This window comes from Poromitra crassiceps (assembly GCF_964638095.1).
Source record: "Poromitra crassiceps genome assembly, chromosome: 2".
In the NCBI taxonomy this organism is placed as follows: Eukaryota; Metazoa; Chordata; class Actinopteri; order Beryciformes; family Melamphaidae; genus Poromitra; species Poromitra crassiceps.
This window is the reverse complement of record NC_139624.1, coordinates 8,670,607-8,698,106: the sequence shown is the minus strand read 5'-3', so window position 1 is coordinate 8,698,106 and position 27,500 is coordinate 8,670,607. Positions and strand designations below refer to the sequence as shown.

At 42.9% G+C, this 27,500-nt stretch overlaps 1 protein-coding gene across 2 annotated transcripts in view; it reads left to right on the top strand.

Moving 5' to 3' along the window:
• The window catches only part of LOC310791873 (disco-interacting protein 2 homolog C-like), a gene marked incomplete at its 5' end in the record, with an annotated part of 181,374 nt that overhangs the window by 105,280 nt on the left and 48,594 nt on the right, over nt 1-27,500 (top strand). For both annotated transcript variants that reach the window (XM_083653548.1, XM_083653547.1), the window contains 2 exons: nt 9,100-9,236; nt 15,270-15,478. In XM_083653548.1, the coding sequence (XP_083509674.1) occupies nt 9,100-9,236; nt 15,270-15,478 (346 nt within the window). The remainder of the gene's footprint in view (nt 1-9,099; nt 9,237-15,269; nt 15,479-27,500) is intronic.

The following is a 27,500-nucleotide window of genomic DNA, read 5'->3' as shown; positions in this document are numbered from 1 at the left end:
CCACACACCACACATATAAACACAAAACTCCACACACCACACATATAAACACAAAACACCACACACCACACATATAAACACAAAACACCACACACCACACATATAAACACAAAACTACACACACCACACATATAAACACAAAACTACACACACGACACATATAAACACAAAACTACACACACGACACATATAAACACAAAACTACACACACGACACATATAAACACAAAACTACACACACCACACATATAAACACAAAACTACACACACCACACATATAAACACAAAACTACACACACCACACATATAAACACAAAACTACACACACCACACATATAAACACAAAACACCACACACCACACATATAAACACAAAACTCCACACACCACACATATAAACACAAAACTACACACACCACACATATAAACACAAAACTCCACACACCACACATATAAACACAAAACTCCACACACCACACATATAAACACAAAACACCACACACCACACATATAAACACAAAACACCACACACCACACATATAAACACAAAACTACACACACCACACATATAAACACAAAACTACACACACGACACATATAAACACAAAACTACACACACGACACATATAAACACAAAACTACACACACGACACATATAAACACAAAACTACACACACCACACATATAAACACAAAACTCCACACACCACACATATAAACACAAAACTCCACACACCACACATATAAACACAAAACTACACACACGACACATATAAACACAAAACTACACACACCACACATATAAACACAAAACTACACACACCACACATATAAACACAAAACTACACACACCACACATATAAACACAAAACTCCACACACCACACATATAAACACAAAACTACACACACCACACATATAAACACAAAACTACACACACCACACATATAAACACAAAACTCCACACACCACACATATAAACACAAAACTACACACACCACACATATAAACACAAAACTCCACACACCACACATATAAACACAAAACTACACACACCACACATATAAACACAAAACTACACACACCACACATATAAACACAAAACTCCACACACCACACATATAAACACAAAACTCCACACACCACACATATAAACACAAAACACCACACACCACACATATAAACACAAAACACCACACACCACACATATAAACACAAAACTACACACACCACACATATAAACACAAAACTACACACACGACACATATAAACACAAAACTACACACACGACACATATAAACACAAAACTACACACACGACACATATAAACACAAAACTACACACACCACACATATAAACACAAAACTCCACACACCACACATATAAACACAAAACTCCACACACCACACATATAAACACAAAACTACACACACGACACATATAAACACAAAACTACACACACCACACATATAAACACAAAACTACACACACCACACATATAAACACAAAACTACACACACGACACATATAAACACAAAACTACACACACCACACATATAAACACAAAACTCCACACACCACACATATAAACACAAAACTCCACACACCACACATATAAACACAAAACACCACACACCACACATATAAACACAAAACACCACACACCACACATATAAACACAAAACTACACACACCACACATATAAACACAAAACTACACACACGACACATATAAACACAAAACTACACACACCACACATATAAACACAAAACACCACACACCACACATATAAACACAAAACTACACACACGACACATATAAACACAAAACTACACACACCACACATATAAACACAAAACACCACACACCACACATATAAACACAAAACACCACACACCACACATATAAACACAAAACTACACACACCACACATATAAACACAAAACTCCACACACTACACATATAAACACAAAACTCCACACACCACACATATAAACACAAAACTACACACACCACACATATAAACACAAAACTCCACACACTACACATATAAACACAAAACACCACACACCACACATATAAACACAAAACTCCACACACCACACATATAAACACAAAACTCCACACACCACACATATAAACACAAAACTCCACACACCACACATATAAACACAAAACTACACACACCACACATATAAACACAAAACACCACACACCACACATATAAACACAAAACTACACACACCACACATATAAACACAAAACTACACACACCACACATATAAACACAAAACTCCACACACCACACATATAAACACAAAACTACACACACCACACATATAAACACAAAACTACACACACCACACATATAAACACAAAACTACACACACCACACATATAAACACAAAACTACACACACCACACATATAAACACAAAACTACACACACCACACATATAAACACAAAACTCCACACACGACACATATAAACACAAAACTACACACACCACACATATAAACACAAAACTACACACACCACACATATAAACACAAAACTACACACACCACACATATAAACACAAAACTACACACACCACACATATAAACACAAAACTACACACACCACACATATAAACACAAAACTCCACACACCACACATATAAACACAAAACTACACACACCACACATATAAACACAAAACTACACACACCACACATATAAACACAAAACTACACACACCACACATATAAACACAAAACACCACACACCACACATATAAACACAAAACTCCACACACCACACATATAAACACAAAACTCCACACACCACACATATAAACACAAAACTCCACACACCACACATATAAACACAAAACTACACACACCACACATATAAACACAAAACTCCACACACCACACATATAAACACAAAACTACACACACCACACATATAAACACAAAACTCCACACACCACACATATAAACACAAAACTCCACACACCACACATATAAACACAAAACACCACACACCACACATATAAACACAAAACTCCACACACCACACATATAAACACAAAACTACACACACCACACATATAAACACAAAACTCCACACACCACACATATAAACACAAAACTACACACACCACACATATAAACACAAAACTCCACACACCACACATATAAACACAAAACACCACACACCACACATATAAACAAAAAACACCACACACCACACATATAAACACAAAACTACACACACCACACATATAAACAAAAAACACCACACACCACACATATAAACAAAAAACACCACACACCACACATATAAACACAAAACTACACACACCACACATATAAACACAAAACTACACACACCACACATATAAACAAAAAACACCACACACCACACATATAAACAAAAAACACCACACACCACACATATAAACACAAAACTACACACACCACACATATAAACACAAAACACCACACACCACACATATAAACACAAAACTACACACACGACACATATAAACACAAAACTCCACACACCACACATATAAACACAAAACTACACACACCACACATATAAACACAAAACTCCACACACCACACATATAAACACAAAACTACACACACCACACATATAAACACAAAACTCCACACACCACACATATAAACACAAAACTACACACACCACACATATAAACACAAAACTCCACACACCACACATATAAACACAAAACACCACACACCACACATATAAACACAAAACTACACACACCACACATATAAACACAAAACTCCACACACCACACATATAAACACAAAACACCACACACCACACATATAAACACAAAACTACACACACCACACATATAAACACAAAACTCCACACACCACACATATAAACACAAAACTACACACACCACACATATAAACAAAAAACACCACACACCACACATATAAACACAAAACACCACACACCACACATATAAACAAAAAACACCACACACCACACATATAAACACAAAACTACACACACCACACATATAAACAAAAAACACCACACACCACACATATAAACACAAAACTACACACACGACACATATAAACACAAAACTCCACACACCACACATATAAACACAAAACTCCACACACACCACACATATAAACAAAAAACACCACACACTACACATATAAACACAAAACTCCACACACCACACACACAAACACAAAACACCACACACCACACATATAAACACAAAACTCTGCATTGTTAGCTCAATCTAGTTGTAGCTAAGATATACGCTGAAGAAGAAGAAAAAATCCACAGATTGAGCTACATCTGTGAACTTAACATGTAGATTTACCAATCCCAACCTGCTAAACTTAGTGTTTGCTGCCAAATCTCACGAGAGTGTGTTGCTGAGACAGAGACAGGTCTCGAACAACGTTAATTTTCTCCTGATCTGTCTGTCTGAAAAATATCATTTTGGTGTCAGAATGTTCAACAGATGTGTAGCTTGTGGAAAATGGGCCAACTATTTACTGTGATGATTATGGGGCGTAATCTGTGATCATGTTCACTTCTCTCCAATAGACTCAGGACCTGCTGCTGATAGGCTCCTAAGGTGGGGGGGCAGTGACCAGATACAGGAAGTGACTAGACGTTTAAAACTCTATCCACCTTATTTTTGAATGCCCCAATGTAAAAAATAATTGTGCGTACAAGGTCCGGTTTAACGTGACTTATTGTTGCAGCTTGCCATTTCCTAAATGGTATTCTACTTGATTTGAAAAGATGGCCACCTACACTCAGTCTCTTGTACCCTGGCTGAATTGAACATAACTTGGTCAATAAGTATGTAACATACAAAATAAAACAACCCGTAATATCTTAATTTTATGTAGAATGCAGAGGACATGTAACTGTTTAGTTAAACTTGCATTCCAGGAATATTGTGCTCTTAAGATGACGTTAGTGGCTCGAGACTGTTTCGTCCTGAATCCCACATACAGTAGGTTGCGCCAGGCGTAACCTATGTGGGATTCGAAATAACGCATCCGAGATAGAAAACGTTATGAATATAGCCACGTTATAAACAACAAACTAATGCTGGTGATCCGTATGGAAACAGTGTTACTCGAAATGGTTAAAAGTTATATCAATTTGGTCATTCACTGGCGTTTTACTGCCATGTAACATAACTAACTAGCGGCTAATATTGGCCACAGCAGGCGATTACCCATGAATGCTTTTAAAGGGATATTTATCGACGAGATTTTTGCCAAGCTGGACCTGATTAGTGATTTGCTCCGTTCGCCCAGACGGGTGTCAAGCTGTCAGCAACAAGGCTGGGAGGATCACACCGGAAGAAGCACCCATCATGCAGATCAGGCAAAAATGGCCGCCAAAAATAAGGTGGATAGCCCAATGTCTCTTCTTTTGCATAGTGGTAGAAGTGGAGACGCATCGTCCAGCTTTTATCCAGTCAATGGTGCAAACAGGATGTTGGGGCGGGGCATGATGTGGAGAGGAGGTGCTCAGTGGGAGGGGCGGGGCATGATGCGGAGAGGAGGTGCTCAGTGGGAGGGGCGGGGCATGATGCGGAGAGGAGGTGCTCAGTGGGAGGGGCGGGGTATGATGCGGAGAGGAGGTGCTCAGTGGGAGGGGCGGGGCATGATGTGGAGAGGAGGTGCTCAGTTTGGAGGGTTGGAGCAGAACAAATGGGTGTGAGTGTAAACTTGAGCTATAACAGATGAATCAGCTGAATTTCAGTCAAAAATCTTCATTGTCCACAATGTGGAAATTGAAAGTGAATTTATGATTAACCCCATTAAGTTTTTGACCTTAATATAACAGCTTTTTGATGGGACACTGACTTCTAATAGAGAGAATGGTGACTCTGTCATTCCCACACTGCCCTCCGGAGGCTTGTTCCTGCATTATGGATTGTTGGCCCCGAGCGGCTTGACAGTGTCAAGTTGCCTGGAACTTTGAAGTCCATTTCCTGTATAGCTCCTTGGAAGGAGAATACAAACAAGTGGGGCAAGAAAGCTCAGCAGGCCAAAGTAGGATAATAAAGAGAAAAAAGGGAGCTTCTTGGATATTTAGGAGCACAATTTAATGTAGAAGTAATGTACAAGTGTACTGAAAAAGTTTACTAACAATGTACATCTTCAATCAAAATAACACGCAACACGTTGCAACCTCGCTGGTCTTCGTCACATTCAAATTAAAGGTTTTTTGCTGATAAACTAATTGGATGCTTTTATTGTGAAGTATGTTTAGGAAGCTAAATGTGTTTCGCTTGATTAGCGGCTGATTAGCTACTTCTCTCGCTGAAACAAGTCGAGACAACATTTGATTATATTTGGTGCATAATTTGATGCTTCTGTTCGTCTGCTGGTCCAGCATGAAAGAACCACTCAAATGTCATTCATGTCAAAATGCCTCATTTGTCATTTATTGTTACGTAGTGTAATTGTAACCTTACGTCATAAAGAAGTGTTATCAATATCATAACATACTGTAACACTTACTACATAACACTTCTTTATGACGTAAGGTTACAATTACAGTGACGATTAGGTTAGGTTGTGTGTTGTTCATGCGTGTGCGTGTGTGTGTGTGTGTGTGTGTGTGTGTGTGTGTGTGCGTGTGTGTGTGTGTGTGTGTGTGTGTGTGTGTGTGTGTGTGCACATAGCAGGTAATGTGTGTGACTGGCCATACTTGCCGTCCCTCTTCACAGTTGGCTCTCGGCCTTGTCTGGAGTCGTGTGCTGAATTGCAAAAAATCCATGAAGTTGATTAAATGGTCAAATGAGTTTTAAGGGTTTGTGAATGTTCCTCCTTTGCTTTTCATCAATGTCCAATTTGGCCGGCGCTCTCTCCTCATGACTGAGCCAGTTAAGTGGCTTCTGCTTGATGTTCTCCAGTGCTTTCAACACTTACAAAAAGATGGGAGGATTCCAATGTGAATGCGTTGATTGTTTTCCCTGTGGGGAAACGTTTTTACAAGGTAATATACATCACATAAAAAACCTTTTATCTCATCATTCATCATCGACAACAGGTTCTACTGACAGATACATCCACATCATACACATTATTGTCTTGGCTGACTTTCATTTTGAGCCAATGTCAGTGGTTAAAACTTTCCTCTTCATGGTCGTGTTTTACGTAACCTGTGTATCAACCTATGGAAATGTATTGTAGGTGCATCATAATATTCCATAAGTACTTGCTTTAAGAGCCTATTTTATGCAAGTTTTAACCGTTTTAACCCTTTAAAACAGGGATACTCAACTTGCTTTGCCCGGGGGCCACTTTTGTGAAATGATAGAAGGCCAGGCGCCAGTTAATAAACAAACAATATACATTTTTCTGTAGCGGATTGTAGGTTTTTGGGGTGTCAGCTGGAGTTTAGTCTGACAATGTTGTGCACACCGGATAGTTCGTTAGGTTAAGTTAGTTAGGTTAAGTACATACATAAGTGCCTGGGTAGCGAGCAGATGGCGGTATTTGACAATTTAGCAGCTAAATCGTAGATTATTGAAAGATATTCCATATTCTAGACTGAAATGCTATAACAGAAGTGGAGTATTGGTCAGAATGACATGAACATTTGGACACTTATTCAGCGGGTATCTTGCATGTTGCGTTCAGGTGCACAGTAATTTTTTTTTTTTTTTTTTTGCAATTCCATCGCGGGCCACACAGGGGGCGCCCGCGGGCCTCATGTGGCCCGCGGGCCGCAAGTTGACTATCACTGCTTTAAAACATGTCTCAGGTGAACCTTTCTATCTGTAAATAGGACATGTACATTCTTTGCACACCGACTCTTTCTATTTTTGGCCCAGAATGCACTTCTGTTTTGGGATTTGCTGCAATAAATGTGCCCTGGACGTTAACTTTATTTTTATGCCTCCGCTGGCGATAGCCAGGCCGGAGGCATTATGGATCCGGGTTGTCCGTCCGTCCATACGTCCGTACTTACGTCCGTACGATGTTTGTTAACGCGATATCTCAGGAATGCCTTGACCGAATTTCATCAAATTTGCCTCAGACATCGACTTAGACTCAAGGATGATCGGATTAGATTTTGGTGGTCAAAGGTCAAGGTCACTGTGACCTCTCGAACACCATTTTCAAGCTTGTTAACGCGATATCTCAGGAATGCCTTGATGGAATTTAATCAAACTTGTCTCAAACATCGACTTGGACTCAAGGATGAACTGATTAGATTTTGGTGGTCAAAGGTCTAAGGCCAAGGTCACTGTGACCTCTCAAACACCATTTTCAAGCTTGTTAGCGCGATATCTCAGAAATGCCTTGACGGAGTTTCATCAAATTTGCCTCAAGCATCGACTTGGACTCAAGGATGAACTGATTAGATTTTCGTGGTCAAAGGTCAAGGTCACTGTGACCTCACGAATGCCATTCCCAAGTTCGTTAAAGCGATATCTCAAGAACGGCTTGATGGAATTTCTGCCAATTTGGCTCAAACGTCGACTTGGTCGTAAGGATGAATGGATTACATTTTGGTGATCAAAGGTCAAGGTCACTGTGACCTCTCCAACGCCATTTTCAAGCTTGTTAACGCCATATCTCAGGAATGCCTTGACGGAATTTCATCAAATTTGCCTCAAACATTGACTTGGCCTCAAGGATGAACTGATTACATTTTTGTGGTCAAACTTCAAGGTCACTATGACCTCACGAACGCCATTCCCAAGTTGGTTAACGCAATATCTCAAGAACGGCTTGATAGAATTTCTTCTGATTTGGCTCAAACATCGACTTGGACGCAAGGATGAACTGATTCCATTTTGGTTATCAAAGGTCAAGGTCACTGTGACTTCTCGAATGCCATTTTCAAGCTTGTTAATTCAACTCAATTCGAGCTTTTATTGGCATGACATATACTGTATTGTATCATACAACAAACAAATACAACAGATGTAAAACATTATGAATCATAAATTATACTGTTTTCACACTGAATAATAGTGAGTAACTGTGATCTCTCTCTCTTTCTCTCATCCCGCCCCGCTCTGCCACGCCCCTCTGAACCCCCCCCCGCTCTGCCCCGCCCCTCAGGCCTTGTGTGTGTGGTGAAGCCAGAAGCTGTTCCTCTGCTCTGTCAGACAGATGAGATCGGGGAGTTGTGTGTTTGCTCTGTCGCCACCGGCACGTCCTACTACGGCCTCACCGGCATGACCAAGAATACCTTCGAGGTGAGGAGTGTGTGTGTGCGTGTGTGTGTGTGTGTGTGTGTGTGTGTGTGCGCGTGCATGCGTGCTTGTGTGTTTTTGGAGGTGCCCAAGTCCCCAGGTGAATATACTGCATGCTTTATAAAAGTGAAATATTGGCAGTTGCCTGGTGGGCGTTGTGTGCCTTCCCCAAACAGAACATTTTGAGCTTAGCTATTTTCTGCCTACAGAACATCCACTCTATGTCTTCTTGTTGCAATCCATAACACATCCTTAACTACAGGTACACTAGAGACTCCTATCACCAACACAGTACATTATATGGTACTGTGTTATATGACAGACTATATTTATCACTATATTATTTGACAAGAGAAGCTTTTTAGCTCAGTTTGGATCTGAGTTAAGTATAATTTCTTTGACTACAGAGTATCCTAGTCAATCAAAATCTAGTTTAGATGTGCCTGTCTAAAGCCCAATGTTGTTCTGTGTTTATTTTGTAACACAAACATAAAACCGGGCAGAATATATATTTTTAAATTGCAGTTTTGCAGCTCTGACTCATCGCTGACTCATACTGCACTCTTTTGTCTTCACACTGCTGATCGCCCGTCTCAAGTCACATGACTTCTAAAGTGCTTTTAACACATTCACTGCCAGCCGTTTTTTCAATACTGTAGGTAGGTTCTGCCAAGGTTTTTTTTTTAGGATTCTGGCTCATCTTTCAAGAGCCGAGGATTCTTTTCTGCTAAGATTTTGTGAACACAAATGATCTCAAAAGAACTAATAGAATGTGTGCTTTCTCTGTCTAAAAGAGTTAGTTTGTAGAGTTAGTAGTTATGTAGGCATTAGCAGTAGAATACAGCATGGTTTCAGCGTCTGAAAATTTATTCTGAGATAAATGGCTTTTTGTGAAATTCGATAGAACAGTCACTTTAACCATTTATTTTTGGCGTAAGACGTCAGACATCTAAACAATAGTTTTGAACAGTAATTTCCTCCATAGCAGCAGGAAACCCCCCTCTCCTTCAAACTCCTCCCTCCGTGGGTGTGTCTCTTGTGGCTTTGCAGCGTTTGTCACAAGCGAGGCTCTGCCTGTCTGTGCTGCCTGGCTGCTGGCGGCTGCTCTTTGGGCGAGTCTGCATGAGTCGTTTCGGTTGTTGAGCTCAGCTGCAATGAAGCTGCGTGCGATTGTGGGCTTTCTGCGCGTGTTTCAAAGTGTGTTGCACGCATAATCTATTATGCAAATTTGCAATCCCCCACCGCCAGCTCCCAGCGCGATAATGCGCGAAAGCGAAAGCGTTTTTGCCAATCCATTTTACAGTATGAGAGAATGGTTTCCTCGCGCGTTCCCCTGCAGTTTTGGCTCAGCTTTTTCTAGTCTGGAGAGCACTGTCGCCACTTAGTGGGTAGGTGGAATGGGTTGTACACGTTCGGTGGCTCCAATATTTTTATAGGAGACGTGGGGGGCGTTGATCCACGTCCCACCGTTTTTTTAAGACGAGATATCTCGTCATTGGCAGTCAACCGTTGGATTTTTTAAGACGAGATATCTCGTCAAAGGCAGTGAACGTGTTAAGTCTCAAGTCACATGACTTCTAAAGTGCTTTTAAGTCTCAAGTCACATGACTTCTAAAGTGCGTTTAAGTCTCAAGTCACATGACTTCTAAAGTGCTTTTAAGTCTCAAGTCACATGACTTCTAAAGTGCTTTTAAGTCTCAAGTCACATGACTTCTAAAGTGCTTTTAAGCCTCAAGTCACATGACTTCTAAAGTGCTTTTAAGCCTCAAGTCACATGACTTCTAAAGTGCTTTTAAGTCTCAAGTCACATGACTTCTAAAGTGCTTTTAAGTCTCAAGTCACATGACTTCTAAAGTGCTTTTAAGCCTCAAGTCACATGACTTCTAAAGTGCTTTTAAGCCTCAAGTCACATGACTTCTAAAGTGCTTTTAAGCCTCAAGTCACATGACTTCTAAAGTGCTTTTAAGTCTCAAGTCACATGACTTCTAAAGTGCTTTTAAGTCTCAAGTCACATGACTTCTAAAGTGCTTTTAAGTCTCAAGTCACATGACTTCTAAAGTGCTTTTAAGTCTCAAGTCACATGACTTCTAAAGTGCTTTTAAGTCTCAAGTCACATGACTTCTAAAGTGCTTTTAAGCCTCAAGTCACATGACTTCTAAAGTGCTTTTAAGCCTCAAGTCACATGACTTCTAAAGTGCTTTTAAGTCTCAAGTCACATGACTTCTAAAGTGCTTTTAAGCCTCAAGTCACATGACTTCTAAAGTGCTTTTAAGCCTCAAGTCACATGACTTCTAAAGTGCTTTTAAGTCTCAAGTCACATGACTTCTAAAGTGCTTTTAAGTCTCAAGTCACATGACTTCTAAAGTGCTTTTAAGTCTCAAGTCACATGACTTCTAAAGTGCTTTTAAGCCTCAAGTCACATGACTTCTAAAGTGCTTTTAAGCCTCAAGTCACATGACTTCTAAAGTGCTTTTAAGCCTCAAGTCACATGACTTCTAAAGTGCTTTTAAGTCTCAAGTCACATGACTTCTAAAGTGCTTTTAAGCCTCAAGTCACATGACTTCTAAAGTGCTTTTAAGTCTCAAGTCACATGACTTCTAAAGTGCTTTTAAGTCTCAAGTCACATGACTTCTAAAGTGCTTTTAAGTCTCAAGTCACATGACTTCTAAAGTGCTTTTAAGTCTCAAGTCACATGACTTCTAAAGTGCTTTTAAGCATCAAGTCACATGACTTCTAAAGTGCTTTTAAGTCTCAAGTCACATGACTTCTAAAGTGCGTTTAAGTCTCAAGTCACATGACTTCTAAAGTGCTTTTAAGTCTCAAGTCACATGACTTCTAAAGTGCTTTTAAGTCTCAAGTCACATGACTTCTAAAGTGCGTTTAAGTCTCAAGTCACATGACTTCTAAAGTGCTTTTAAGTCTCAAGTCACATGACTTCTAAAGTGCTTTTAAGTCTCAAGTCACATGACTTCTAAAGTGCTTTTAAGTCTCAAGTCACATGACTTCTAAAGTGCTTTTAAGTCTCAAGTCACATGACTTCTAAAGTGCTTTTAAGTCTCAAGTCACATGACTTCTAAAGTGCTTTTAAGTCTCAAGTCACATGACTTCTAAAGTGCTTTTAAGCAATAACGCTTTGTCACAATGTGCTGTCAAGTGAACAAAGGAAAGAAAAACATGAGACAAAACAACAACTAAATGAGACTTGACCAGATGACAAAGTGGCCTGCTGGGTACAGAGCCCATCTTGTAACTTGAAGTCTCAAGTTCACTGAACACGTGAATAGATGTTTGTCAGTCTAGAGCCATGTGCCAAGTGTCCAACAAGCCCTACGTGTTTGTTCATGATAAGCAGGGATGGAGACACTCACATGTTGGTCAAAAAAAATCTGGTGCTGAGCTACCTCATTCTGCCTTGTGACAAGCTCCTGCCTGCCAGTTGGAAGAATTTTCAAAATAAGATTTTTTTAAAGGCCCATTCCGTCAATACTCACTCTTACTGATACCGGTGCCCGTTAGTGTAACTGCAGGCAGCGTGTGAACGAGCTGACGCGCGGGCACCATACTCGCACGCGCACAAGCAGTTGCCTGGCAACAGCAGAGCTGTTGGTTGCTTTGTAACGTTAACTCATAAAAGTCACTTGAAAACGGCAACCTGGACAATTTATCGGTCAGATCAGCCTCGAGATGCCCAGGAAGGATTCTGGATGAATTAGGGGACGTTATTGTGGCATGTTTTGGCCCATTTCCACCGCAGGTAGTAGCGCGATCCCGCTCCGCTCGACTCGATAAATGGTCTCATTGCACCACTAAAAACTATCCCAGCCCGGGTTGTATTGGGGTCGAGTCGTGCTACTTTTCGTACCTGCCTCGTCGTGGTTCTATTCTGTGAACCCGGGTTCATACGGTGACGTGAAAACATTGTTGACGACTGATTGGTCAGGCAGAATCGTGTTTACTCCGTCTACTGACTGTCAATGCAATGCTGGCGGCTGCATACCAGTTTAGTGGGCTTACCTTCTCTTCTGTTATGTATATTTCCATCAGTCTTTTGTGTTGCTGCCTTCGCCTCCGGTGAAATAAAATCGTGGCGGGTGTTCAATTGTCTGAGAGAGAAAAAAGTCCGCTGCTCAGGGAGCTCTGTAGCTGAGTGCAGGCTGCAGCGCTCCGCTAGGCCGCAGCGGGTGTTTAAAGAAGCCGCGGTCTTGCCTGGTGAGAGGCCGCGGGGGTACAGGCTTTATGTTGCGCCTCTCCCGTCCCCGCACAGCGCAGCGCAGCGCATGCCTGTGAGTTTGACTAACTACAAAGTGATATCCATTCTCCTGGCCGATTGTCACATTTGCCCATGTACACTGTAGGTCATTTAGAGGCACCAGTATTTCATAAACAGTTTAAAAGTTCTGTGGATGGATTTAATTGTAACGTTATGTTATAGCCTACTTCGGCTATAAGCGAAGGACAGATATGCGGTCGCTATGACGACCAGCTGTGGGCGGGGGTGGGTGGGGGCAGATGATCCGCGGTGGAAGCAAAACGTCCATCGGGCGATTAGAGCCGAGTGGTGACGAGCTGTGCAGGGCAGTCAAATGTGGTGGAAATGAGCCATTAGGCCGTGTTTTGGCTTGCGTTGGCTGCGGGGAAGTCAATACTCATGTTAGCACAAGCCAGGAAATAGCCTGCTCCCCCTGTATGTACGGTACCGTGTAATGCCTGGAGTTGACCAAACTGAACAATCAAACAATGTTTCATAAGCATAACAGTAACGTTAGGCATATTTACGACTGTTAAATTCATTATCCACACAAGACGGTAACGTTATTAGTGGGGCTGGTGGTAATTTCTATAAAAGTAAATTAATATTAGTTAGCCGCGATTAGCATCAAGCTAACGTTAACTATGTGCAGTCCCACTGCAGCCAGAGCCTGCTGATTGCGGGGAAGTGGATACTCATGTTAGCACAAGCCAGGAAATAGCCTGCTCCCCCTGTATGTACGGTACCGTGTAATGCCTGGAGTTGACCAAACTGAACAGTCAAACAATGTACCGTAAGCATAACAGACAGTAGGCTAACGTTAGGCATATTTCCGACTGTTAGATTCATTATCAACACAAGACAGTAACGTTATTAGTGGGGCTGGTGGTAATTTCTCTAAATATAGCTAAATCTATTAGTTAGCCGCGTATAGCATCAAGCTAACGTTATGGTTCTAATAGGCACTCACCACCGCAGCTAACTGCAGTCAAACAATAATGTTCCATGACCATAAGCATAACGGTAGTAACGTTAGGGTTGCATTACTTCACACAAGACGGTAATGTTAGCAGAGTTTCTGACCAGGTGGTCACTGGTCAGATACTTGTACTACGGAGTGACAGTAAAAATCTTGAATCTTGAAAATCCATTAGCAAGCAGCTAACGTTATCTGGTCAAAACCACATTACAGTAGCTACAAGCAGCAAGTTTCCTTCATGAACCGAAAACACAGTCCTGACTCTAGTTTCCCCCCGATGTCGGTCACATTGCTGCTGTCTGGCCAGACGGGCTTCATTAGATAAATATTTATTTATTTATTTAGTGTGGACTTTTTCTGGAGTCTGTGTTGTTTCCTTTTGCTAGCAGCTAGCGACGAACGTAACGTTAAAAGCTACTTTAGCCATTTCCTGTTAGCGTCTAGGACAAGAGGCAAGCTCATGAACGCGCGCAGACGTCACATCCTCTAGCTGTGGCGGGAAATGCTAACCCCTTCGAAACTGAGGTATTTCCATGTATCTTCTGAACGGCAGGTCGGAGAGAAACGCCCCTGGTCGCCATTTTTAAGTTACGTCAAGGCGCATTCACTCATTGCCAATAAAAAACACTTTGTGCACATTTATTTCTCGCCAGAACCGACGGAATGGGCCTTTAACAAAAATGGACTAAATCATGTGTTAAAATAGATCTGTTTTCCCTGCTCTAATCTGCTTTCAAATGGACACTCTGGATAAACTAAGCCAGCTAAACGCCTAAACCCATTCAAAGCTGTTGTGTTGTGTGTGCAGGTGTACCCGGTGAGCTCCGGCGGGGGTCTGGTCAGTGAGTATGCCTTTGTCAGGACGGGGCTGCTGGGCTTCATCGGGCCCGGCGGCCTGGTCTTCATCTCTGGTAAGATGGACGGCCTCATCATGGTGAGCGGGCGCAGGCACAACGCTGACGACATTGTGGCCACGGCGCTGGCTGTGGAGCCCATGAAGTTTGTCTACAGGGGCAGGTGAGGGTCCAGCTACAGAGTGACGCTTGGTGTGAGTTAGGGATGTACCATGTTGTGTGTTTGGTGTGAGTTAGGGATGTACCATGTTGTGTGTTTGGTGTGAGTTAGGGATGTACCATGTTGTGTGTTTGGTGTGAGTTAGGGATGTACCATGTTGTGTGTTTAGTGTGAGTTAGGGATGTACCATGTTGTGTGTTTAGTGTGAGTTAGGGATGTACCATGTTGTGTGTTTGGTGTGAGTTAGGGATGTACCATGTTGTGTGTTTGGTGTGAGTTAGGGATGTACCATGTTGTGTGTTTGGTGTGAGTTAGGGATGTACCATGTTGTGTGTTTGGTGTGAGTTAGGGATGTACCATGTTGTGTGTTTGGTGTGAGTTAGGGATGTACCATGTTGTGTGTTTAGTGTGAGTTAGGGATGTACCATGTTGTGTGTTTGGTGTGAGTTAGGGATGTACCATGTTGTGTGTTTGGTGTGAGTTAGGGATGTACCATGTTGTGTGTTTGGTGTGAGTTAGGGATGTACCATGTTGTGTGTTTGGTGTGAGTTAGGGATGTACCATGTTGTGTGTTTGGTGTGAGTTAGGGATGTACCATGTTGTGTGTTTGGTGTGAGTTAGGGATGTACCATGTTGTGTGTTTGGTGTGAGTTAGGGATGTACCATGTTGTGTGTTTAGTGTGAGTTAGGGATGTACCATGTTGTGTGTTTGGTGTGAGTTAGGGATGTACCATGTTGTGTGTTTGGTGTGAGTTAGGGATGTACCATGTTGTGTGTTTGGTGTGAGTTAGGGATGTACCATGTTGTGTGTTTGGTGTGAGTTAGGGATGTACCATGTTGTGTGTTTGGTGTGAGTTAGGGATGTACCATGTTGTGTGTTTAGTGTGAGTTAGGGATGTACCATGTTGTGTGTTTGGTGTGAGTTAGGGATGTACCATGTTGTGTGTTTGGTGTGAGTTAGGGATGTACCATGTTGTGTGTTTAGTGTGAGTTAGGGATGTACCATGTTGTGTGTTTGGTGTGAGTTAGGGATGTACCATGTTGTGTGTTTGGTGTGAGTTAGGGATGTACCATGTTGTGTGTTTGGTGTGAGTTAGGGATGTACCATGTTGTGTGTTTAGTGTGAGTTAGGGATGTACCATGTTGTGTGTTTGGTGTGAGTTAGGGATGTACCATGTTGTGTGTTTGGTGTGAGTTAGGGATGTACCATGTTGTGTGTTTAGTGTGAGTTAGGGATGTACCATGTTGTGTGTTTGGTGTGAGTTAGGGATGTACCATGTTGTGTGTTTAGTGTGAGTTAGGGATGTACCATGTTGTGTGTTTAGTGTGAGTTAGGGATGTACCATGTTGTGTGTTTGGTGTGAGTTAGGGATGTACCATGTTGTGTGTTTGGTGTGAGTTAGGGATGTACCATGTTGTGTGTTTGGTGTGAGTTAGGGATGTACCATGTTGTGTGTTTGGTGTGAGTTAGGGATGTACCATGTTGTGTGTTTGGTGTGAGTTAGGGATGTACCATGTTGTGTGTTTGGTGTGAGTTAGGGATGTACCATGTTGTGTGTTTAGTGTGAGTTAGGGATGTACCATGTTGTGTGTTTGGTGTGAGTTAGGGATGTACCATGTTGTGTGTTTAGTGTGAGTTAGGGATGTACCATGTTGTGTGTTTAGTGTGAGTTAGGGATGTACCCAGGGCCGCTGGAAGTCATTTTAAGCAGGGGGTGCTGGGAGGAAATTTGGGCGTTTTTTTTAAACATTTTTTTGCCATATTTAGAGGAATATCTCATTTTAAATCAACATTAGGATACTGTTGTGATGTAATTATTCAGTATTTTCTCCTTTTCTCACTCATTCAGAGCAAAGAGGGAGATATATAGCATGATGATAATGCTCTATATCTCCCTATTTGCTCTGAATACACCAGTTAACATGACACAGACTTAACATGATAGAAATATTATCAGCAAACTTAATGACTAGACTAATTATTCTGATCTGAATGGCATATATCAAGAAACATTGACTCCTCTCTTTGCTGTATAGTGGGAGGTGCATTTTTGAGTAGGCTATTAAAATAGCATGTCAAGTTCACATTTCTTTATTGCCAGATTAAACAATTCGTATTGGTTGTTGGTTGGTTCAACACAACATGTGCGTGCATGCGTGCATGCGTGCGCTTCTTCTCTAGCCTACAAGCATGTAACTTCCTTGATTGTTATTGTTGATAATTCTATTTAAATAGGCTACATTTTCATTTCCCGAAACATTCTTAAACAAGAAAGGAACATAGTGCACTGCAAAATATTTTTAATTACATTTGTAAAAAATTTTTTTTTTTTTTTTTTTTTTTTTTTTTTTGAAAAAATCTAGGGGGTGCTGCAGCACCTGCAGCACCCCTACTTCCCGCGGGCCTGGATGTACCATGTTGTGTGTTTGGTGGGAGTTAGGGATGTACCATGTTGGCTGTTTTGCAGATAATTTACACCTCTTTTGGCCTTTTATATACATCAATTTCCCCCCACCTGATTTCAGATAGCGTCTCCTGTAGTGGAATGAACACGTTATTATGGCTGCTCTCTCTTCATGGTGATGGTCCACTGGCAGATGCAGATGCAAATATGATGCTTTTCAAAATGTACACATTCACTGGGCAAAATAAGACAACTAGCTCAACTTAGGTTGTGTCAATAACATTAAAGTCCCTGGAAACCAGAAATATTTTATTATTATTTAGCATTTTGAGTTCATCACATCACAGGAACCTATGTTAATAAGCCACCAGCCAAATTTGAACGATGATGAAGGTCGCAAAGTATATAAATTTAGGTTTGACAGTCATGACAAAAGTCATGAGAATCAATTCGATTTTAGAGTGTATTTTCTCCCGCGGACTGTGTGGGCCTGTCCCGTCTGCAGCAGGTCTCCTCTCTCTCTCTCTCTCGGAGGAGACTGCTCGGAGGAGACCTCTCTCTCCGTTAACGGAGAGAGAGAGAGAGAGAGAGAGAGGGAAAGAGAGCTGGAGTGAGTGTGTGTGTTCGAGACCTCTGTGCTGCGAGTGCACAGCGCTACTGTGTGTGTCAGTGTGTGTGTGCGCGCGTGCGTGCGTGCATGCGTGTGTGTGTGTGTGTGTGATTCGATTAAATCTTATGACGTGATAAGATCATGCATTTTAGCACCGCTCGCACCGCTCTCTTCAATGAGGAAATGGAAATCCAGACCTTGTAGAAAAGTGTCGATTTTTGGGGTTAGGGTTGAAAGTAATGTCAACTTACTTTCTGAGGCACACGATTACTCACATAAGACCCTAAATTTAATAGTTAGAAGGTTTTTGTGGATTTTGGTTTCCAGGGACTTTAAACATTTAGTCAAACATTGAGCATTTAGTCATAATTAAAGAGTCATTTTATAAGTCTATCAGCATAAAGCATAAGCATAAGTCATATCAGCATAAATGTTTGTTTTAGGCTAATGTCTTTTATCTGACATGCTGATATCATCGTACATCCCTAGTGTGAGGCAGAGCAGGATAGCAGCGGCACCTAGTGGTTACAGAGAGTGTCCTGCAGCGGCCATGTGTCCCATCAACGTGTCCTTGTCGCTAAGGCCTTGGCCACACTGATCCGTGGTGTCTGTCCGTGTGCGTTCATTTCTCTGTTCACTTCCATTCATTTTCAATGACAGCTGTCCGACTGTCCGTGGAGCACTCAGAAGCGTACGTATCCAGAATATTTGCATACGTTTTGATGGACAGAAAGTTGAAGAGGGATGAACTTTTTCTGGATGGACGTATCGGATGGTCGGATGGTCGGATAGTCACTGTCCGTTTAGCCAATCAGAGTCGAGGTCTCGAGAGGAGGCGTTCCGAGATTTGTTTCAACTTTTCAAAGAAGATGGCGGCCGAGGCGGTGAAGGAGGCTATAATGAATGCTGTATACACCATCCCGCTGTTGTACAACGTGATAGTCAGTGTCACCGTCTGATTTCACCATCTAATCTGGTCATTCGGTGGCATTTTATTGCCACATAAGTAAGGTAGCGCACAGTACTAACAGCTAGCTGACGCCAGCTTTCTTCTTCTCTCGGTTTATAGGCGGGTCGCTGACACCTTCAAGGTGCTTACCGCCACCTGCTGTACAAGTAGGTTACTTGTACATGCAACGGACATAAATCTATCCGTCTATCTGTTCTGTCCATTTTCTGGCGGATCAGTGTGGCCAAGGCCTAAACGTCCCTTCAACGTGTCCTTGTCCCTAAACATCCCGTCAAAGTGTCCTTGTCCCTAAACGTCCCGTCAACGTGTCCTTGTCCCTAAATGTACCTGTTTCTTCACTGTGTCTCATCAACGTGTCCTTGTCCCTAAACGTCCCGTCAAAGTGTCCTTGTCCCTAAACGTCCCGTCAACGTGTCCTTGTCCATAAATGTACCTGTTTCTTCACTGTGTCCCGTCAACATGTCCTTGTCCCTAAACGTCCCGTCAAAGTGTCCTTGTCCCTAAACGTCCCGTCAACATGTCCTTGTCCCTAAATGTACCTGTTTCTTCACTGTGTCCCGTCAACATGTCCTTGTCCCTAAACGTCCCGTCAAAGTGTCCTTGTCCATAAATGTCCCGTCAACGTGTCCTTGTCCCTAAATGTACCTGTTTCTTCACTGTGTCTCATCAACGTGTCCTTGTCCCTAAACGTCCCGTCAAAGTGTCCTTGTCCCTAAACGTCCCGTCAACGTGTCCTTGTCCCTAAATGTACCTGTTTCTTCACTGTGTCCCGTCAACATGCCCTTGTCCCTAAACGTCCCGTCAAAGTGTCCTTGTCCATAAATGTCCCGTCAACGTGTCCTTGTCCCTAAATGTACCTGTTTCTTCACTGTGTCTCATCAACGTTTCCTTGTCCCTAAACGTCCCGTCAAAGTGTCCTTGTCCCTAAACGTCCCGTCAACGTGTCCTTGTGCCTAAATGTACCTGTTTCTTCACTGTGTCCCGTCAACATGTCCTTGTCCCTAAATGTCCCGTCAAAGTGTCCTTGTCCCTAAACGTCCTGTCAATGTGTCCTTGTCCCTAAACGTACCTGTTTCTTCACTGTGTCGCGTCAACGTGTCCTTGTCCCTAAACGTCCCATCAACGTGTCCTTGTCCCTAAACGTCCCTAAACGTGTCCTTGTCCCTAAACGTACTTGTTTCTTCACTGTAAGTCACCCTGAAAGTGTCAGCCAGACGTGACTTGAGAGAACATTTCCTAGTTAAACTGAGAGTCAAATGAATGGTTTTCAGCATCGTTCCCAGAGTCCGTGTCTGAACAGGAGCCAGATATTCCATCCTGGCACATCCAGTGTCATGTTGATTCATGAGCAGCACGTCTGCACACAATCAATCCACTAAAGTGGAGCAGTGAGGGGAGGAATGCAGAAACAGTAAGAGACTTAAGGCTTTATCGTCGTACGGCGCTATCGTTTGTGCAGCCGTTTCCACACCTCTTATGCCATCTTCCCTGCGTCTTAAGCTATCTTCTGCCTCCACCATCCAGTTTTGTGCTGGGATCACAAACACAGGTGTAGGCGTGGCCCAGGCGTGTCCATGCAAAATACATTTACATTTACATTACGTCATTTGGCAGACGCTTTTGTCCAAAGCGACTTACAATAACACGTTTTTGTCAGCAATAGAGCAATCAACTATGCAACACAGTCTATGACAACTACAACATCTGAAGGAATAGTGGTAAAGTTTAGTTTATTTTTTATTTATTTTTTTGGAGAGAAAGATGTTAGTTCAAGAAGGGGCCAGGTGGAGCCTTAAAAGGTGTTTTAAGTTTTTTGCTGAAAGATTGGCAGTGAAGCGGCCGTCCTGACCATAGGGGGGGAGCTCATTCCCAGTGGCGTGCCTGACCAAGTTGGTGCCCCAGGCAAGATTTTTGCTGGTGCCCCCCCCCAAAGACAATATAATAAAAATGATATCGCAGCTAATTCCACCACTGCAGTGCAGGCTCAGAATCGCCCTTCCCCAGTGGTGCTGGAAGTACTTTTAGGTAGGGGTGCTGTAAGGAAGGGATCCTTCTATTCCTATCCTATTGTCCACCCTCCGGACTTGTGGACTGATCCCTTCAGTCGTACCTACTTACCCTGACGTTATATAAGCTGATAGGCGGGTCTTCTATAGACCCTTTTACAGCCAACGTCACAGGGTTAGTTGCGCACGCATGGCGGTCTGCACAACTCCACGGAACTCAAGCCCAAACGAGGGAGATCCCCGGAATACAGGAAAAAGACGTCTTGTGCCGTATGCGTATAGACGCTGGACTTTCCCACTAGGAATATCACGATGTGCGGCACTGCAAGTTTGGTGATGCATTGGCTCCTAGACCCATCCTGACAGTGAGTACGGGTCAAGAAACCTCACCCCATTGAAAGAGTTAGCTTATTTGTGTAAGATAACCTGTCTGTTGCAGGCAAAGCTTTAAAATACGTGGAGGAGGAGTCAGGATCTTCCATATTTAGTTGTAAAGTTATAACTTTCTGCAACGAATTCGGCTCCGCCCACAAAATACGTCATGCTGTTTACAAACTGTAAAAGGGTCTATACAACATAGGCTATTCACCTTATGTTCAGACGTGGGGGTGGGCCAAATTCTTCCGGGTCGTGTTAACACTTCCGGCGGTCACGGCGTGAAATACAAAAGAACGTCAAAGGAAGAGAGTTGTTTTTGTAGCGGACAGTGCAGAGGGTAAAACAAAGAACGTAGCCTACTACTTTGAGCTCGGTACACAGCAAGCAAGCGGAGTAACCACTGTTAGCCAGGTCAGATAACGTTATCATCGACAATGACGAGCACTTTCTTGTAAAACATACCTGGACTCCAACAAAGAAAGCTTCAGATGGTTTTCTCTCCTCTGCGCGCAGCTCGAGCCATTTACGTCTATAAGACCTGCAGATGTTAACGTAATTCCCTGAAATGCGAGAATTCAGAGTTAGATGATATTGGAGCAGCCGGCCATTTTCTTTTTCTTTTCTTTTTTAGCCGGAAGTCGTCACACGACCACACAACCGGGTCAAATGGGCGTGGCTACATAAGGTGAATACACAGATTCAAATACAGAAATATTTGTAAATAAGCAGCAGACTATGGCTAAATTTGGTATTTCTTACATCACCCGCGAGTCTGCGAGTGCAGTCAAGTCTGGACATTTGGATTGAGCCTAAGAGACAGAGAGCAGCGAGAGGATGAATGCAGAAACAGTAAGAGACAGAAGCTTCATTGCGAACGCGGCCACCGAGAGGGAAATTCATCATTTACCTGACGTTCTGCTGCTATTTAGGGTAAAAGCTGTCGGAGCCTGGCCCAGACTGAGGGGGGGGAGAGCGGAGGGGGGAGGCGCAGCCTGGCCCAGACTGAGGGGGGGAGAGGGGGGGGGGGCTTGCAGGATGTTGTTGTGGTTTTCACTGAATTTGGGGCATGGCTCCTGACTGTCCTAGAACCACTCTAGCCTGGAGAAACCATCCTGATCACGTTTTCGCTCTATGCATCGCTCTGGACTTCCACCCACCCCCGGCCATTTACAGAAATTAGAATCTAATCAGGGACGCCGCTGGCAAAACAGTAATGGCTTCTCCCGAACCAATGAGCGGTAAGTAGAGTAAACACAACCATAAGTGCAGTTATTGCAGAAATAGAGAGCCGCAGGGATGACGTGTTTTTGTAGTCAGAACGCGGAAGTCCCGGACTTCCTGGTTTTTCACTGTTTCTGTCTATGGGATTTTTTAATGGGTTTTTGCCACGATGCTTTAAATACGGTCTCTGGGCAACGTAAGATTAATCAAACGCGAACCAGAGTTCAGTCGGATAATCTTCACACATGAGGACCACTTTCATGAGTTTTGTAGCGTAAATGCGAGCCCTAGAAGTAAAATGCTCGAGCTAAGCTAATCCAGAACTACACACTGTCGCATAGGCGTCACGTCAGCACTCAACCTGGACTGTTGTTGATGTGTGCACTGATTACCCCAGGCTGAACGGGGCTGAACCAGGTGAGGGAAAGATAATTTCCGTGTTCATCCTTTGAAGTGTTGACGTTATTGACGTACATGTATATATCCCCATCGACTCAACAGTGTAGTCTCATTTAGCCGTTTGCTAGCTAGCCGCCCTTTTAACTCATTGAGTGCCAGCCACTTTTGGAGAACGGACGCTCCCAGTGCCAGAGTTTCAGAGCGTTTTCAGTGATTTCTCGAGGCCCACAGAATATTGTGTGATATTACTATGTAAACACCGAACACGCAAAAAGAACAAGGAGACTCTATTGTATCATCAGCAAAAAAAAGTTTATTGATACCATTTTCCGTTCTTTAGTTATCAGCCGGAGAAGATAGGTCAAAAACAGCAAAAACATGCATTTCTATCTAGAAGCTGAGATATTCAGCCTTTTGTGAAATGCAGCATTTCAAGCACATTCACTGACTCTAGCTAATATTTTCTGATGTAGTAACCTGGTGTAGTTCTGTGGAGCCTGCGTGCCCCACCCCCCTCTCCCCCACTCAGCTGCAAACTCCTCCCCACACGCACCCAGTCTATTTTCGGAGCCTCCGTTTTTGCGCCGGGCGGCTCCCGGGCGGCTCAGACAGACAGACAGAGGCAGAGGAGCTCAGTTGTGTGCGCGGATTGATTGCTGTTGGCAGGCACCGTCAAGCAGCAGCCAGAGCAATCTACATGGCTCTGGGCTGCAGCATGAGCGGTTTCTCTTTGATCACGGGGCTTTTTCAGGCTGTATTCCTGACATTTCTGTAATCTGGAGAGCACTGTCGCCACCTAAGGGTTCTGTAAAATATGTTAGGGTGTATTCACACCTGTAGGTCGTTTGCTTTGTTCCGATTCAGGTACTTAATTGATACAATTGTTGCATTTGTGCCTTGGTTCGTTTGTGTTCACACAGCCACAAATGAAACGGTCCAAATAGTATTGTCAAACTTCCTGGATTGGCCAGAAGACACTCTGATAGGCTAATAGCCTTTCGGGATGGACAAAATAATTCCCAGAGATTTTCCTATATGATTATAAAAATGCGTTTTGTTAGACCTACATTTTAGGCTATGTCGGGCGTCCGCCGTGCGAGGAGAGAGAGAGAGAGAGAGAGAGAGAGAAAGAAAGAAAGAAAGAAAGAGGGAGGGGTCGGGAGAGAGAGAGAGGGAGAAAGTTCTTTATTTATTTATTAATGTATGCTATGTAGCCTATGTATTTATTTAGCCTATTTAGGCTATCGGGAATTTGGAGATAGAAGATCAAAGACCCTCGCAAATTCTGCTACTAGGCGACTATCACGGAGATGAGGATTAGCCGAGACATATGAACACCTCTCCTGTCAGGAATAAAATATTAATAAATAATTTAATAATAACGGACATTTCGAGGAAGACATCATGCAATCAGTCTGATTGTCTGATTGAACCAGACAATCTTATCACAAAGAAGGCTGGCTCTGATTACCACGACTTGTTTTCATTTATTGAATGGAGACCAGAGAGAGCGAGAGAGGGAGAGAGAGGGAGGGAGAGAGGGAGCCAGCAGCACACCGCATTCAACACATTAACGTTGCTTCCCATGGTCCGAGGTAAGTTGATTGAGTTCAAACTGCTGATGCGATGATCCAAAAATCCCCCAAAGTTTATCGATGCAAGTCACAAGTCGCCAAAACAGGATCTGAAAGATGTTGTTTTTAAACGATAAAAATGTTCGTTCTTCAGGCCATTACGCACAGCGCAGCTGACTACGGCAGCTGGTTTATCCAAAAATGCGCACCATTTACTGCTGTTGTGGCGGATCGAGGTCGGCTCACATTCTCACCACAAACGAACCGCACCAGAGTTCGTTTGGAAGCGGACCGAGACCACCCTTTCTTGGCGATCTCGGTCCGCTTGTTTTGTCCCGCATCCGAGTGCGATTGCTGTGTTCACACTCCCCCAAACGAACCGTACCAAGGGGGAAAATGCTCTCCGTTTCGGAACAACTGCTCCAAACGAGATAGGTGTGAATACACCCTTAGACACATTCAATAGCTCCCATATTGTAAGAGGCGATGTAAGAGGCTTAGATCGACATCCCCCCGTCAAAAAACGTTGACGACTTTAGTCGTCAATGGCACTCTACGTCACTAAATGAATTGACGACTAAAGTCGTCATTGGCACTCAATGAGTTAACGGCACGTAAAAGCTTCAAAACTCATAAAACTCATATATTACTAAACACTGGTTCGCGTTTGATTAAGCCAGCGTTGCCCAGATAGATTATTAGAAGCATCGCGCCAAAAACCCATTCAAAACTCCCATAGGCGAAAACAGTGAAGAACTAGGACTGTTAGCATCGATGATTTCCGGACTCGTTACTGCGGCTCTCTATAGAATATCTGTCATATCTGTCATTGGGACAAATTTCAGGGATTGACTCAGTGGTATGGATGGTCAGAAAAACAGGAAATGAGGTGTTGGTTATTTCGCCAAACTTTGGTAGATTGGTATAATTTTTTGTTTCTGAGTAGTGGGTGGGTTTCCTAGCCTATGTGCAAAATGTGGTTAGGGTTTCTGAGATATACACGGTTTTACGGAAGGGAAAAAAAAAAAAAACACATAGCAAATATAACAAATACAATAGGGTTTCCAGTAGGCATGGGTCAGTTTGAAAATTTAGAAACCGGTTCGATATTCCTCCCCCAATTTTTTTTTTTTTTTTTTTTTTTGTGTAGCCTATAAATGACTAATGCGACTGCAGTTGGTGGCGATAATGCACCTCTAAGCTGGTATGCCAACCAGCACACTGAATAAAAATAAGCAGAACCATTTAACTGTAACAACACACGTTATTTCTCATAACTATTCAGCTTAACTTTTCTTCAAACATCAACATAATAAACAAAATAATACTTTTGCCTACTAGCGCAACTTGAGAAGAGGCTAATACGAAAAATAGTGCAATCAGAATGGATTGGCACTATTTTTTTTATTATTATTATTATTATTATTATTTATTTTTTTCGGTTCGCACGTGATCAAACCGGTTTGGGCTCGTAAACCGAACCGAACCGGTAAAACCGGAAATCGACCCATGCCTAGTTTCCAGAGCCCTAATGAAACAAGAACAAGACCACCAGCAGAAAAGACATTTTCGCTGTTTTTCCGACTGGATATGGATTGGATTTGGCGACGCTGATTGGCTGAAGGAATTGTCTGTCAAGGCAAGTACTCCCGCCCACTGAAATGGCTGTGGACGGATCAGAGTCCAGACTGATACGTAGAATGAAACAGAATGTGAGATCATTATCAGGGTGTTTTTTTACCAGGCTAGAAGCACCCAGCTAACAAGAGAAGATCCTCACTGAGGTGAAACAGACCAGACTAGAAGCACCCAGCTAACAAGAGAAGATCCTCACTGAGGTGAAACAGACCAGACTAGAAGCACCCAGCTAACAAGAGAAGATCCTCACTGAGGTGAAACAGACCAGGCTAGAAGCACCCAGCTAACAAGAGAAGATCCTCACTGAGGTGAAACAGACCAGGCTAGAAGCACCCAGCTAACAAGAGAAGATCCTCACTGAGGTGAAACAGATCAGGCTAGAAGCACCCAGCTAACAAGAGAAGATCCTCACTGAGGTGAAACAGATCAGGCTAGAAGCACCCAGCTAACAAGAGAAGATCCTCACTGAGGTGAAACAGACCAGGCTAGAAGCACCCAGCTAACAAGAGAAGATCCTCACTGAGGTGAAACAGATCAGGCTAGAAGCACCCAGCTAACAAGAGAAGATCCTCACTGAGGTGAAACAGACCAGGCTAGAAGCACCCAGCTAACAAGAGAAGATCCTCACTGAGGTGAAACAGATCAGGCTAGAAGCACCCAGCTAACAAGAGAAGATCCTCACTGAGGTGAAACAGACCAGACTAGAAGCACCCAGCTAACAAGAGAAGATCCTCACTGAGGTGAAACAGATCAGGCTAGAAGCACCCAGCTAACAAGAGAAGATCCTCACTGAGGTGAAACAGACCAGACTAGAAGCACCCAGC